We start from the raw sequence: 11,521 nt of genomic DNA on the forward strand, positions 1-11,521 counted from the left end.
TTGATTTTATAAAATGATATTCATATATTTTATGCGAACGAAGCTCCATACGATCTGTGCAGCTTGAACTTTTATTAGAATCCTTTTGTACACAGAAATTTCCTTTTACGCATCTATAGGTTGTGGCACAATACGCATATACGTTCTGCCGGAAGGCAACATCACAGTCTTGATACTGTTATAGGAAGCTTTAGCTTCACTGTCCGACACACTCGGATCGATCATTACGTCGTCCCCCTTCTAAAATATCATATAACGTGTAAAATACATGTAAAAATTAACGCGATATTTAATGCCCGATATTTAATTATAAACAGCGGAAAAATCAATATCTCTGAGAATCTTTAAGTGAATTTTTTTTTTCTCCAACCTACCCGCCAGTCTACAGGAGTCGCTACTTTGTACTTTTGCGTGAGCTGAAGAGATTCAATTACCCTTATTATTTCGCTGCAATTTAAAGAACGAAATTTTAGTGGCTTATACGAATGAGCGATAAGAGACACTTTGCGAAAGGATTCTTACTCAAAATTGCGGCCAGTCGTAGCTGGGTATAAAATTGATAGTCGCATCTTCTTAGCCGGGTCGATTATGAACACAGCTCGCGCCGACATGGGTAATCCAGTCCGGCTGTCGATCTCCGCGGGATCCAACATTCCCAACGATGTGGCAAGCTTCCTGGCTTGATCCTCTATTATCGGATATGGAAATTCTTCGTCCGTCACCTCGGCGTAATTCTTTATATCCTAGAAGAGTGTTTTGTTTTAATACCAATATGAATCTAAGAGAAAAATTCATTTTAATATTAAATTTGATCAAATTGAAATCTAGCGCCACGTTTAGCTGCAGAAAAAAATGGATTGTTAGCAAACCTCTATCCATTTACGATGGGAGTCGACAGAATTACAGGACAATGCGATTACTTTCACACCCAATCTCTTGAATTCAGGCATTAGTTTTACAACTCGCGCCAATTCGGTCGTGCATACTGGAGTGAAGTCGTTGGGATGGGAAAATAGGATACCCCATCTGTATTTCGGACAGATATCACATATTAAAACAAACAGAGGACTGTGTAATACAACAACTATACATACGTGTCATGAATCGAAAAAATATACATAATTTATATTTATTAATTTTTATTAATTTTATATATATATATAAGGAAAGTCCCCTATTATGAGATAGGATCCTAATATGAGATGGCGGAGTTTTTTCATGGTGGGATCAACAGATGGGGCCTATATAGGGCCTTTTAGCTTAACATATCTCATATTAGGATCCTGTCTCATAATAGGGGACTTTCCTCTATATAAAATATTTTCTCGTGTGCATAGATGGAATTTATATATTGTACAGATTGCATCTGTGCACACGAGGGCTGCGTACGGGGAGCGCGCTATTAGTGCTATTGCATTATTCTATCTTTATCGCTCATCAGGTGTAAAACAAGGATAGAATAAGCAAATAGCGCTAATAGCGCGCTCCCCGAATCCAGCCAATAAAATATTTTAAAAAATTTGATTTACACCACTGTGGTTTTTACCCCTCCATATATATATATATATATTTAATCAAAATATGTGTAAATTATACACAAAAGACACTCAAATTCACATTAGTTAGTGCATACGTCACGTGACAAATCACAACAAAAATAAACAAGGTATCTCAAGTACTTTTGTTTATAATTATTTCGAGCATATCTAGGGTACATTTCGTTTCACGCATGATGCGCAAAATGCATATCGTTTACCCTTGTTGCTCATCGAATGTTAATCAAGGATAAATGATGCATTACGCGCATCGTGCGTGAAACGGAGCGCACTCCTAATGTTGGAGGTACGCGATGGCATACATAGCCATTTTTTTAATTACTATCTTAATTTTTTTCCCACAATCACGTGGTAGCGAAGTCTAACTGGGTCGCGAATACATTGCAGGATATCTTACGAATCGCCCAGCCACTCGTGATATCTGATCGTGCCCATCTGGGTGTCCGCTGTGAAGTCCGGAAACACCTCGCCGAGTAAAACCATCGTGTCTCGTTTGCGAAATGTGTAACTTTACAATAAAACGATAAAAGTGTATCGCCGATCCCTCCGTTCCACGAGCACGCGTTCATCCAACTGCATCGAACAGTCACGAACAGTGTGGAACCAGTGGAACAGTACTGAGTAGTGTCGTTTGCGGCAGTTGCGGCTGGAATGGAGTGTGAGAGGGGGGGGGGGCAATTTTGCACATGCGCAGTGACGTACAGTACGATTGGTGAAATAAGTGGCATCGGTAGATTCATTGTCGACGAATCCGTAATTCGTAATAACAAGATTTCTCATAAAATAAGTTACATAAATTCGTGAATTTTTTTTTATATACTCTTTATATAATAATGCAGTCCGCTACAAAGCCCGAATTTGCATTTTTGTTCTTAAAAATTTATAATAAATAAAATACGGAGTTAAAGTGCAGTTTAACGTGCACTTAGTGCATAAAGTGCACCTGAGTGCACTTGAGTTTGCCTGGGTCTCCTGCCGACCCTTAAGCCAATAAAATTGCTGCTTTTCTGTAAGAGCTGCAAGTTGATTGGCTTAAACCGAAACTCGGACTGATTTCTAGTATCGTGTACACAAGGCTTAAGCCAATCAACTTGCAGCTCTTACAGAAAAGTAGCAGTTTCATTGGCTTAAACCGAAACTTGGACACAGTTCTTGCATCGTGGACACCGGGCTTTATGGCTTCTGCACACAGGACGCGGAAACGCTTGCCGCGCGGCAAGAAGCGACGCGGTAGCCAATAAACTTTTGGTTCTTACGGAAAAGCAACACGTTGATTGGCTACCGCGTCGCTTCTTGCCGCGCGGCTAGCGTTTCCGCGTCCTGTGTGCAGAAGCCATTACTGTTAAGCCCCTTGCACAATGCCAGGCAACAGGCAATAGGAACAGGAAATAACCAAAAAATCGTTAATTACAACCTAAAAAATTCGAATGCTATGATTGGTTGGCAACAGGCAATAGGCACAGAATTTCCAACGTGACGGAAACTCTGTGTCTATTGCCTATGTCACTGTTTATTCTGCATTTATACATGATTTCTGATTTCTATTCCCTGTTCCTATTGCCTGTTGCCTGGCATTGTGCAAGGGGCTTTACTGTTACGAAAAAGTGTGTGTCCGGGGCTTAAATGTCTTTATATGGCGCCCCCGAATAGCCCCCTTACCTTCCGACTTCCGACTCTAGGCTACGTTCGGATTCCCACCCGAGTGCTAAAAATCCTATAGTATATGTCACGTGCACTATAGATTTTCAGCACCCAGGTGGGGAATCGGAACGCACCCCTAGAGGTATGTACGAGCCTTGGAATGGTCTCCGTCGTCTCCATTGGTCTCCATGGCCGCGTTCAGCAGACCAAGCCGCTCAGTAGCAGTCGAACGTGATTGGCTCTTACTTTTAGAACCAACCAATCAACGCAGAGTGTTGATAAGACGAACTCAACAGTTGTGTCTGCTGAACGCGGCCCATGTGTGGGTTCGCGCAGGCGCGAAATGTGCTAGGGCCGCTGAGGGGGTGTGATGTGTGATAAGGAGAAGGAGCAACGAGCGATGCCGGCAAATGGCAGTTGTTATAGCGACCACAGTAATGTCGAAGAATTGAATTTGCATGCAAATTGCACATTACAGGCTTTTCGAATCAACCTAGCAGGTCTGGCACATGTATTTATATGAAAATAAAAAGTGAAATATGTATATATTCATATTCGCAACATTAAACATGTATATATGTATATATTCATAATCACGTAGCTTATTTTCAATTGGATTGATGATTGTACATCAAATAGATTGATATAATAGTAAATTGAATGTAGAACATATAAGGATCTGTGACAAGTACTGTATATGTGTATGTGTGTCACATTGATCTCCAAAGCCAAATATGAGTATTCTTCATGTCAGCGAGGAAGGCTGGATTATATCTCACTTGCAGTATCTCAATGAGATATACAAGAAAGTCCAAAACGAAAATGGATTTTGCGCTTTAGGCTTTAACAAAATGATATTCGAGATTAATTCTCAATACTTGAGGCAAAATCAGATAGCTCAGACTGTCCAGGAGTCCCAGGACTGTACCACGATGCTTAACAATAGAAAAAAGAGGAAGCGTTCGCAGCGATTCAAGCGATTGCCGCAGAAAGATTTGGAGGAAGTAGGTTCAGAAACATATAACATTCAATTCATGCCTTAGGTTATTTTAAAATATCAGCTAAAACAAGAATTTATGTTTCGTTTCATGTAGTATCTCAAAATTATTCTCACAACAGGTTGATCGCGTTAAACAAGCATTCAGCGCAATGATGTCTGCTGCGAGAGACAAAAATCTCTTTTGCCGGAATAATTCCTTCGATAACAATGAGGTAGCACGTTTGGCATCCATGAAATTCTATCAAGATACTTATTCCGTCAAAGATGAGAACCTGTATGGATCCAACGATACTAATGATGCTATAATATCCAAGGCTCACAATAAGAAATATGTGTTTCCAAGAAAATGCACATTTTATTGCTATGACGTAAGAGATATAGAAAAGAAGATGGAACTGAGCAACCAGTATGACTTCATACTGCTGGATCCACCTTGGTGGAATAAGTCAATCAGAAGGAAGAAAATGAAGTGCGCAGAGGCCAGGTAATTTCACTGCGATTTGCTATAAATTAACAAATAGACAACTTTTTAATAGAGAAAAGAGTTTAGAGAGAATACAATTGATCTATAAATTTAACTTATTCTTAACTATCTTAAATATGTCATTAATTGCGTGAGATATTTGGAGAAATGATTGTATATTCTTATAGTTACAAAATGATGTACAATGAGGAATTAGTCAAGATCCCAATAAGAAAACTGTTACATTCAAATGGTATTGTAGCCGTATGGTGTACTAATTCGTCCAATCATTTGAATAGTATCTTCAACGAAATATTTCCATCTTGGGGTATTACTTATAGAGCTAAGTGGTATTGGCTCAAGGTAGGCAATGTCTCAATAATGTTGGGAATGCAATGCAATAAGTTAGATAACAACTGCCACTCTAGGTGACACAAGCAGGTGATGCAATATGTAATTTTAACTCAGCGCCTGGCAAGCAACCTTATGAATTACTGATACTAGGATCTGCATTGGAAAAGGACAAAGTGAATATCCCTGATGGCAGACTGATGATCAGCATACCTAGTGCGGTACATTCTCACAAACCACCTCTCACAGGTACGTGTAAATTTAAACGAGAAATATATTCCGTAAAATATACAATTACAATAAAAGATTTGTTCGCGTCCTTAGAAATCATAAAGGAATATCTCCCGGACGACCCAAAATGTCTGGAAATTTTTGCAAGGTACTTGGTGCCTGGATGGACGAGTTGGGGTCTAGAAATCTTAAAGTTTCAACATTTATCGCTCTATGAAATTCTGGATGAATGTAAGAAGGATGAAAGTGACGCCGACGACATAAAAAGCGAGATTGAGAGTAAAGAGCAACCGTAAAAATGTAAGAGATAGATCTGTGATTCATAAATATGTAAATTATAAGAACGCGTATCGATTATTTATTATAAATTATTTGCATAATTTCCTCGATACAATTTTTTACGATGTATTGTTCAGGTGTTCAGTAGTTCCGTTCTTTATTGAAGTTCGGTATCCGTATGGATTCATCGTTTGCCACCTCCAGAAGTCCTGACCTGTATTCGACGTCTCACCGTTAGACACGATTATTTGAGATTGTTCATACCCCGCGTTTAAGGGTCACGTTACTTACACATTTGCTCGACGTTGTACTTCGCTGTCCAGCCCAATTCTTTTTTCGCCAAATCCGTGTTAGCGTACATGGACACAATGTCGCCCTCTCTTCTCTCTTTTATAACGTACGGCACGGTAGTACCAGAGGCTTTCTCGAATGTTTTTATTAATTGCAACACAGTCACGCCATTGCCGGTGCCCAAATTATAAATCTTTAGCCTGAGGTGTTGCTTGTGCAGAGCATTTAATGCCGCCACGTGACCGGCAGCCAAATCCATAACGTGAATGTAATCGCGGACGCCTGGAAAGGTATAAAGCGTGAGTATAGAAGCAGTAATGAAAATATGTAAAGCGTTTATATTCTCATCTGTTACCTGTGCCGTCATCCGTAGGATAATCACCCCCGAATATGATCAACTCCGGCTTGTGCCTCAAAGCGACCTGAGCGATATACGGCATCAGGTTTGTGAATGGTTTTGTCGGATCCTCCCCGATCAATCCCGATCGATGAGCACCAACCGGATTAAAGTATCTTAGAGATACGATGTTCCAACTCTGTTAAAACAAAAGAAATCTTCAATAAAAACTAGAAGAAATAGTACAAACTAGAATGCAATTTACGATTTCTTTCCGAAGGAGAAAACCAAAGATAAAAAATTTGGCCTCTTATTCTTAATCTGAAGTGTATATTTGTACTATGGAGTAATATTTGTACGAGTGTACAAGCACCATATTATTTTACGCAAGTAAAATTTTAATCGTTAGTCGTACGAAGCTAGAGTTTTGCGTAAATGTGAAATTTTCTATATACGCGAACCTTTTCAGCTCGGGATATATCCTTGAGCATCTCCTCGATAAAATACTTCGTTCGGCCATACACATTGGTGATATTGCCGGTTTCGTGTTCCTCCGTGATAGGCAGTTCTGTAGGCTCGCCGTAAACCGTGCAAGAGCTACTGAATACAAGCTGAAAGCAGCCAGCCGCTTTCATCACCTGCAAATAAGAGGACACATCGGAATTGTAGAAATGACCGGGGAAGCGTACGCTTTGTAATATAATCTTACCTCAAGCAGATTAATAGCTCCTATTATGTTATTTCGATAGTAATGAAGCGGAACCTGCATCGATTCGCCAACGGCTTTAATAGCCGCGAAATGTATCACGCAATCTATTTTGTGCTGAAAGTGACAAATTACTCTTTTCACGAGTCCGAAAAAAAACTGCTTTGTAACTCTTTCAACATTACGCCGTATAATATATATAATGAAATAATAATGATAAGTGGAATGTATAATCTGAAATCATTAGCGAACGTAATACCTGGTTAAATACGGTCTCGAGCTTCTCTCTGTCGAGCAGATCGCATTTGTGAAACGTGACTTTTTTCCCCGTTATTTGCTCGACCCTTTTGAGCGCCGCGGACTCGCCGTCGGTTTCTGTCACGCTGTTTGCAAAGTTATCTATAGCCACCACATCGTAACCGCACTCCAGGAGCTCGACGATGCAGTGGCTGCCGATGTAACCGGCGCCTCCGGTTACGAAAATGGTCCTCCAGTCTCCCATCTTCTCGACTGGACGAGAGAATTAAATTTTTTCAATTTACGGATCGTTTGTTGAGATTCTTCCTCGTACGTCGTACGAAAAAAATGGAGATACGTTCAATTGAATTGAAACAATTATTGGCTTTGTAGAATATCATAAAGAATTTGTTTTAAAAATCTGTGCTATAATATAAATTGACAACGCGTCTTTTTTCCAAGAACCAAAATTTGCTTATGAAATTTCCTTATAATAGAAGAATCTCTTCATTATAGAAACAATAATACAACTGATAATCATATCGCAGTATCTGTTTATTATTAGTACGAATTTCATTTATTAGTATTTTTAACATATCAATCTCCTCAACGAGGAACGAATCTCTGGAGTAAATAAACTCTCAATTCAAGTTCTAGATGCACACGGGTCAGAATTGTATCGACGCGGGGACGCACACTCGCAAACCGAAGAGTGCAGGTGCCTAGGGCATTCACCTTCGTTCAAGTGAGCAAAGAGAGTTCAAGGTCGCCGAAACACGTGGTAAATTAACGTAGCGGGGACGCAGGGTGTTAGCACCTAGAATCGAAGTTAAACAGGAAGAACGCATTATACACGGCGAGTATATGGAAAAAGAAAAACAAATTATATATACATAACAATTTATATAAATTAATCTGAAATTAAGATTTAATTAAAAAATTGAGAATTTAAATATTTAAACTTTAAATATCTCGAAAATTACATGATTCTAGAATTCAAACAATATAATAATCGCGAGTATATAAAATCATATTTTCGAGCATAATCGTAATGTGTCTGTGTTCAGGAATTTTTCCAATTCATTAAATTTACGACCTAACTCGCATGAAGTCATACTTAACGGTATTCGAAATTACACGGTCACTAGACGCTTATTTGATCTTTAACAGTGTATATTCAAGTACATTTAAAAAAAATTCTAGATTTGTATCTGTGTAAAAAACCATTTTCTTTATATATTGTAATATCCACTATTTAAATAAATTTAACGGAAGTTTTTCAACGGAAATCGATCGTAAATAAACCAAGACTACCTTAATCTACGCATGTACTGATTAATCACCGTTTCATTTGGAATGTGCAACAGCAACGACTCGAATACGAGTCTCTACGAACCTTGACCTTTAGAGAAATCAATCGGCATCCTTGGAACCGATTTTTCTCATTAGATCACGAGAGATTGTTCGCGCTCGAAGAGGCTTCCTGTCATTCTAGTCTATAATGAAGCTGACGCATTGCCCCAGCGGATTTTTAATTGCGATATACGCAATTCGTTTTTGTTGCAAGATTAGGAGACTTAAGAATATCGTGTAACGGAATGAAGAGATCGCGAGTTACCTTGGTCCAGGATTAAGTAAGACAATTCAGTGAGGAACGCGAACGACTTTGATCCGAAGGACTCTGAGGTACTTTCGCACGATAACTGACACCGACTGCGACTCTGCCTTGAATAGTAGCCGTAGAGAAGCGAAGGACTTCAGTATATCGTGGGACGCGCGAGACATCCCCTCCTCCGCGATGCCATACCGGCACGCACACTATGCCCTTCCTGCGATCCTTGTCTTGCTCCACTCCAGCCGTCCGTTCTACGATTCTCGTCTAAAGAGTTCCTCCTCCTCCTCCTTTCACATCTTAGATCGCACTCTTGCCGCCGCATAAACGAAAACGCGAGAAGCGTGACGAGTTTGCCATCGTCTCACGTGAATTCGCCGATTGCAACACGACCGTTACTGGATTAGTAAAAGCAGGGGGCTCATCCTCGGCGCCTCGATTGAGCAACAGCCTCAGCCTTTGGCCGCAGGAACCTGTTTCGAGGCGACTAATAACGTAATCGCGCGAAACGAAAGAAAAACAACACCATGCCGAGGGGCATCCCTCACTCGTCCCTCGAGGAATGTGCCCCGATTTTCGATTTCGATGGACCGCACGGCGCGACGTGAAATCGCGCGAGGAGTGTCTACGGCGGGGGAGACAATCGGGAGAAAAATATCATACGCCCAGCTCATTACACACGGCATTATTGTATATTTACTGCGTCGATACTACTTGTATCAATTTATGCAACAGTTCCTTCTGCTCTGTATCGAAGTAAGGATATAGTTCGTTTTCGAGCTCCAACACCGCTTGATGATCGTGAGATTGGCACGCTAATACTAGGGATTGCAGTAATAATAATTCGTCCTCGCTCATATTGAGACCTGCAAGAAAGAGGCACTCGTTTCAATAACTTGGAATATATTTGTTACGGAAGAACCAGAATTATCTCTGTACAATTGAAAACTTGATTTATACCGTTGTTCACATTTTCTTCCGCCCACGCGTACTTTTCGAGGACTTGGGCGAGAGATGGGGTCAATCTCTGGGGTGATGGCTGAAGAATGAGCAGTAGAAGTACTCGCGTCACTTCGCACCTAATTATAAATTTCATTATATATATATATATATATATATATATTTTTATTATATTAAATATATCATTGTAGGTATTAACTGCAATTTAATATAGCAATGAATTTTACAAATGATTATAATCACATGGAGCCAATCACAGAACGAAGCGAATTTTTTATTTACAAGCTAACAACTGATTGTTTTCGCTATTGATTTTTCGGAGTATTAATTTGTCTCGTACAGCTAATTATTATATCTTTGTGATAAGGTAATACCTATGTAAGATAGCATTATAGTTTCCTCTAGCACCAGCCACAACACAAGCTTCTACAAATTCTACAAATTCATTGAGTATTTGTAACGCAGCGACGTAATCTCCTGTAAGGATAAAATTATCTGAAACACTGCATATTCCAAATTGATTGAAAAGGATAACTGTAAAAATATAAATTAATCATGAGACACAGATGAGAACGGATCAAGTACTGACCCTGTCTTATATGGAAAGACACTAAGGTATTGATAGCTTTTGACGTAGGAAAGATATCGATTGCTTTGCGCAACTGTTGAATACCAGCGGGACCTGGGCCTAGCGCTAACGCCAACTCTACTGATAAACCAGCAGAAATTGTGTTGAATCCTGGTTGATTGCTGCATCTAGCCATAGAATGGCCAAAGCAACTCACAGCCGCCTGCAACGGGAGCTATATTTAGTTCTTTCTTTTTACTTCCTTTTTATTACAAATTTATATTGCACCCAGAGACCTGTATGTTCTCTTGGCCTATAGAGGGACATCCTATGTCGTTATCTTTTTTCTCAGTTATAAGGAATTGCCTTCCAGCCTTCACCAGAAGATTTATTTCCGAGGAGGCATTTTCCAATGTGCCCTGGCATCTAGCGGCTGCCAACCAGCACAAACCTGCATATTGCCACAATTCCTTCTGTTCGCATTCGGTAGCTAAGGCACCTAAAAAAGAAATCAGATATCTTTATTTTGTATTCTTTGTTTTCCGAGCATGATTAAGAGTTAAATTATTACGCAGGACTAACTACGTAAGCTGTTCAAAAGTTGAGCTGTGATTAATTCTACGAAAAAGGTGGAGAAAAAAAATAGATAAAATTGTAAACCAGTCATGTGCTCCAGTATTAAAATAATAGTAGTAGTAGTAATAATCAAGAAACATACAAAAAATGAAATTAGTCAGTCGACCTTCCGAGAGGCTTGTATTAATCTTTTATCTATTGATATTAAATTGAACACTCACTAAATTGATCGCATGCCTCCGCGACATTTGGCTTCCTCAGAAATCGCCTAAGGGATCAGAAGGGAATCAAAGCAATGAGGGAGAGAATCGTCGTTGAGTCAAAATTGAGCGCTTTAACTTAAAAGATTTACTTTTTCAGTTTGTTTGAGATATTGTGAAACCTCGTTAGAAAGTCCGCGGCCTCCCCGATTCTCTGATTGACGTGGGCCATCCTTTTTTTCAAACTAAAAATTGTGTCGACTGAAAAATTACTTGTGATGTCTGTCACGTTTGACAGTTTCGCCTCCGTAGCGACTCGAGCACGCCTCTCACGCCATGAAGCCCGTCGGAAAATTATTTATTATTCCGTTCACATTTTCCGTAAATTCGTCACGATAAAGAAACGTACGACGTAAAGTAAAGAAATCCGAATTCTTGTGTCGAGGATTGCAGAACGCTGCATTACCGACGGTACTCCAATTAAGTATTTATGTCACAAATGTAGGAGACAAC

At 39.7% G+C, this 11,521-nt stretch overlaps 4 protein-coding genes across 6 annotated transcripts; 1 reads left to right on the top strand and 3 right to left on the bottom strand.

The window, feature by feature from the left end:
- Prx6a (Peroxiredoxin 6a) lies at positions 1-2,182 on the bottom strand. Its single transcript, XM_071705295.1, has 5 exons — positions 1,954-2,182; positions 870-1,026; positions 523-743; positions 375-447; positions 1-240 (listed from the first exon to the last, which is right to left on the bottom strand). The coding sequence occupies exons 1-5, from the start codon at positions 2,037-2,039 to the stop codon at positions 106-108; spliced, it is 672 nt and encodes a 223-aa protein (XP_071561396.1). The 5' UTR covers positions 2,040-2,182; the 3' UTR covers positions 1-105.
- A 1,208-nt stretch (positions 2,183-3,390) lies between these two features.
- On the top strand, positions 3,391-6,404 carry Mettl4 (Methyltransferase like 4). The gene is made up of 7 exons (XM_071705302.1): positions 3,391-4,201; positions 4,317-4,681; positions 4,849-5,023; positions 5,089-5,260; positions 5,336-5,542; positions 5,659-6,111; positions 6,186-6,404. The coding sequence occupies exons 1-5, from the start codon at positions 3,932-3,934 to the stop codon at positions 5,536-5,538; spliced, it is 1,185 nt and encodes a 394-aa protein (XP_071561403.1). The 5' UTR covers positions 3,391-3,931; the 3' UTR covers positions 5,539-5,542; positions 5,659-6,111; positions 6,186-6,404.
- LOC139772018 (UDP-glucose 4-epimerase) lies at positions 5,574-11,424 on the bottom strand. Of its 3 annotated transcripts, XM_071705305.1 has the most exons (9): positions 11,161-11,424; positions 11,030-11,076; positions 10,651-10,731; positions 7,115-7,365; positions 6,859-6,972; positions 6,611-6,787; positions 6,168-6,348; positions 5,813-6,094; positions 5,574-5,735 (listed from the first exon to the last, which is right to left on the bottom strand). In XM_071705305.1, the coding sequence occupies exons 1-9, from the start codon at positions 11,238-11,240 to the stop codon at positions 5,641-5,643; spliced, it is 1,308 nt and encodes a 435-aa protein (XP_071561406.1). In that variant the 5' UTR covers positions 11,241-11,424; the 3' UTR covers positions 5,574-5,640. The 3 variants fall into 3 exon arrangements, with proteins under 3 accessions (XP_071561406.1, XP_071561405.1, XP_071561404.1); XM_071705304.1 differs by lacking the exons at positions 10,651-10,731; positions 11,030-11,076; positions 11,161-11,424 and adding exons at positions 7,828-7,909; positions 8,711-9,275; XM_071705303.1 differs by lacking the exons at positions 10,651-10,731; positions 11,030-11,076; positions 11,161-11,424 and adding an exon at positions 8,711-9,273.
- Positions 9,375-10,670, bottom strand: LOC139772019 (40-kDa huntingtin-associated protein). The gene is made up of 5 exons (XM_071705307.1): positions 10,529-10,670; positions 10,254-10,455; positions 10,039-10,167; positions 9,665-9,783; positions 9,375-9,570 (listed from the first exon to the last, which is right to left on the bottom strand). Exons 2-5 carry the CDS (start codon positions 10,418-10,420, stop codon positions 9,401-9,403), a joined length of 585 nt encoding a protein of 194 aa, XP_071561408.1. The 5' UTR covers positions 10,421-10,455; positions 10,529-10,670; the 3' UTR covers positions 9,375-9,400.
- Positions 11,425-11,521: the final 97 nt, after the last annotated feature.

This window comes from Temnothorax nylanderi, unplaced genomic scaffold, assembly GCF_030848795.1.
Source record: "Temnothorax nylanderi isolate EJ_2023f unplaced genomic scaffold, tnyl_v1.0 TNYL_tig0046_pilon, whole genome shotgun sequence".
NCBI classification, from domain to species: domain Eukaryota; kingdom Metazoa; phylum Arthropoda; class Insecta; order Hymenoptera; family Formicidae; genus Temnothorax; species Temnothorax nylanderi.